At 52.9% G+C, this 2,218-nt stretch overlaps 2 protein-coding genes across 2 annotated transcripts; one reads left to right on the forward strand and one right to left on the reverse strand.

The window, feature by feature from the left end:
* Window positions 1–39: 39 nt before the first annotated feature.
* KVP18_002145 (uncharacterized protein) lies at window positions 40–1,229 on the forward strand (the record flags this gene model as incomplete). The annotated part of the gene is made up of 1 exon (XM_067952821.1): window positions 40–1,229. A coding segment is annotated over one exon (1,190 nt), but the record flags the coding sequence as incomplete, so codon positions are not given.
* A 176-nt stretch (window positions 1,230–1,405) lies between these two features.
* KVP18_002144 (uncharacterized protein) lies at window positions 1,406–1,825 on the reverse strand (the record flags this gene model as incomplete). Its single annotated transcript, XM_067952820.1, has 1 exon — window positions 1,406–1,825. One exon carries the CDS (start codon window positions 1,823–1,825, stop codon window positions 1,406–1,408), a length of 420 nt encoding a protein of 139 aa, XP_067808669.1.
* Between the last annotated feature and the right edge of the window lie 393 nt (window positions 1,826–2,218).

Consider the following 2,218-nt stretch of genomic DNA (forward strand, 5'->3'; position numbering starts at 1 on the left):
TGCACATATTACAGTGGGATCTCAGCTTCGCTCACACAGATTCCTCCGTTCAAGACCTCTGGCGACGAGTGATGGTAGGTGAGACGCTCGAACGCCTGGTGACCAAGACTCGTTCCTCTAGGCGAAAGACAGACGTCCTAGATGTGACAGAGGAAGTCGAGCTGGCTTTGGATAGTGTGGGTGCTATGATCCTCGATGCTGAACTGCTCGACCCTGAACAGCTGGACGCTGGACTGGATGATACGCAAGAGCCTCCCCTGAAGAGCCGAGTGGATGACGAAAGCAGTCTCCGAATATGCTCTAGAAGGTCGAGTATCGTAGAAAGCGACTTTGACCTTCCAACGCCGGCAGAGATCGCCCAAATACGCGACGCCATCGAGGACGCGCCGCTGCCAGACTTTGAGGTAAAAGAGGCACGCAAGACAAGGGTCAGAGCACCGAAATGCACGGCTCAAGTGGACTATGAAACGTCGCTGGGACCATCACAAATGGCTCTCCTCAGGCGAGCTCGGCAGAGCGTGGAAGGCTGTATAGCCATGGGACTCATACAAAAGGCCACGCCTATCGAGCTAGCCTGTTTCTTGGCTGACTTGGAGAGAGCCGACCTCTACAGCACTACGAGGGCGGGGGCATTTCTCAGGCGCACGCGCGCCGCCTTAAATGCCTGGCCATCGTCGGAAGGCTCGACTGCTCAGGATGTGGAGCATTTTCGAGGAGAAGATAGTCCTGGGCCGCTGCTGACGCCACCTAGAGCTTCTGTTGCGCCGAGCGTCTCCTCGGACGATATGTCGTCGAGACGATCGTCGATTTTCAACCCTTTGGACGTGTTTCAGGACAATGCTGTGGTGAGGGACCGGTTTCAGGAAGCGAACGAAAACAACGAAACCTTCGAAAAACTGCATGAGGAACTCCCCCAGAAACGAAAAGGAGAAGATACCGACGAGTGGAGCTGTCGCTTTCGATCGTCGCTCAAGTCCCTCTTCCAGAATCCAGGCTACGACAAGATTGATTTCACAGATATCGCCCCCATCGCCAGCATGACCAAGGAGGGAGCTGCCAGTATCTTCGCATCGCTGCTTAGTTTGGCGTCCTGCGACGATGTGACTGTTATTCAGGCGGTCGCCTTTGGGAGCATCACCATCGCGCCTGGGCCATTCATGCTGGATGACAGCGTCTGTAGCCAGAATTCGCTGGCGTCGGCGTCCGCGAGCGTGGTGAGCCTAGCGTAGCCAGGCACAAGATGTCACTGTGACTAGATCCTCTATGACAGAGATTGGCACCCGCGCACAAGCGTCCACTACTGGAAGATTTTTGAGTACGATCTGAAGGTACCATCACTTACCCCCAGCAGCCTCGGATTAATTTTACTCAGACTGCCAAGGAGTAACAAAACCTCACACTCGCACTAAGCCTGCTGACATTCTGCCTGGTAACGTTCCAACAGATGGCGGAGCTCCTCCTCGCGCCATTGCCAGGGGTTGCGGGTTCGGTCCTTCTCCATCTTCTCGTAGTTGGTGCCCCATCTGGTAAGAAGCTTGCCGGCCCAGAGCCGCTGCTCCGTGGACATCGGCAACTCCCTGTGAGGGGTGTAGTCTTTCGGGACGGAAGGCTCTAATTCGATTCGGTTCGGACATATCTCGGAGAGGTTCTCGGTGATACCCCGATGGTTGTCCCAAGCTTGGGCCACAAGCGGATCGGTCATGCTTTTAAAAACCTTCGGCGTCATCTTCGAGTTCTTCTTGTGCATCTTCCTATCCTTCTGATAGGTTCCGACGCACTTTCGTTTGGCGCTACGCTTCACTCGTTTACGAATCTTGCTCCCCATAGTTGAGGAATTCTCGATTTACAATCACTGTCCATTATGCTGAGGCGCGTTATTCTTGCTCTCACAGCACGAATCACCAAGGAAACCGGGAAGGCTTTGATAAAGGCTGCTGTTCTTAGCAGACACAGCAGTCGGCGACGGAAATTGATGACATCACAGACACCAAAGGCCACAGATTTGACCGTTACATTAAACTTTCTGGCGCTTGATTGAAGCATTTTCAGTTTTTATTTTCAATATGACCAAACGTTCTGTATGCCAAATAAAATGGGATAGAGTCAGGCGTCTGATTGACAAGAGAATTAATGTTGGGAGCAAGACGTTCATAACGTCACGAAACGCAATTCCAATGCGGGCGGCTCCAGAAATTATCTCGAATGTGGAAGATGTGTT

This window comes from the organism of the source record quoted next, assembly GCF_019968955.1.
Source record: "MAG: Porospora cf. gigantea A chromosome Unknown PgA_NODE_4312_length_2218_cov_332.122, whole genome shotgun sequence".
Taxonomy (NCBI): Eukaryota; Apicomplexa; class Conoidasida; order Eugregarinorida; family Porosporidae; genus Porospora; species Porospora cf. gigantea A.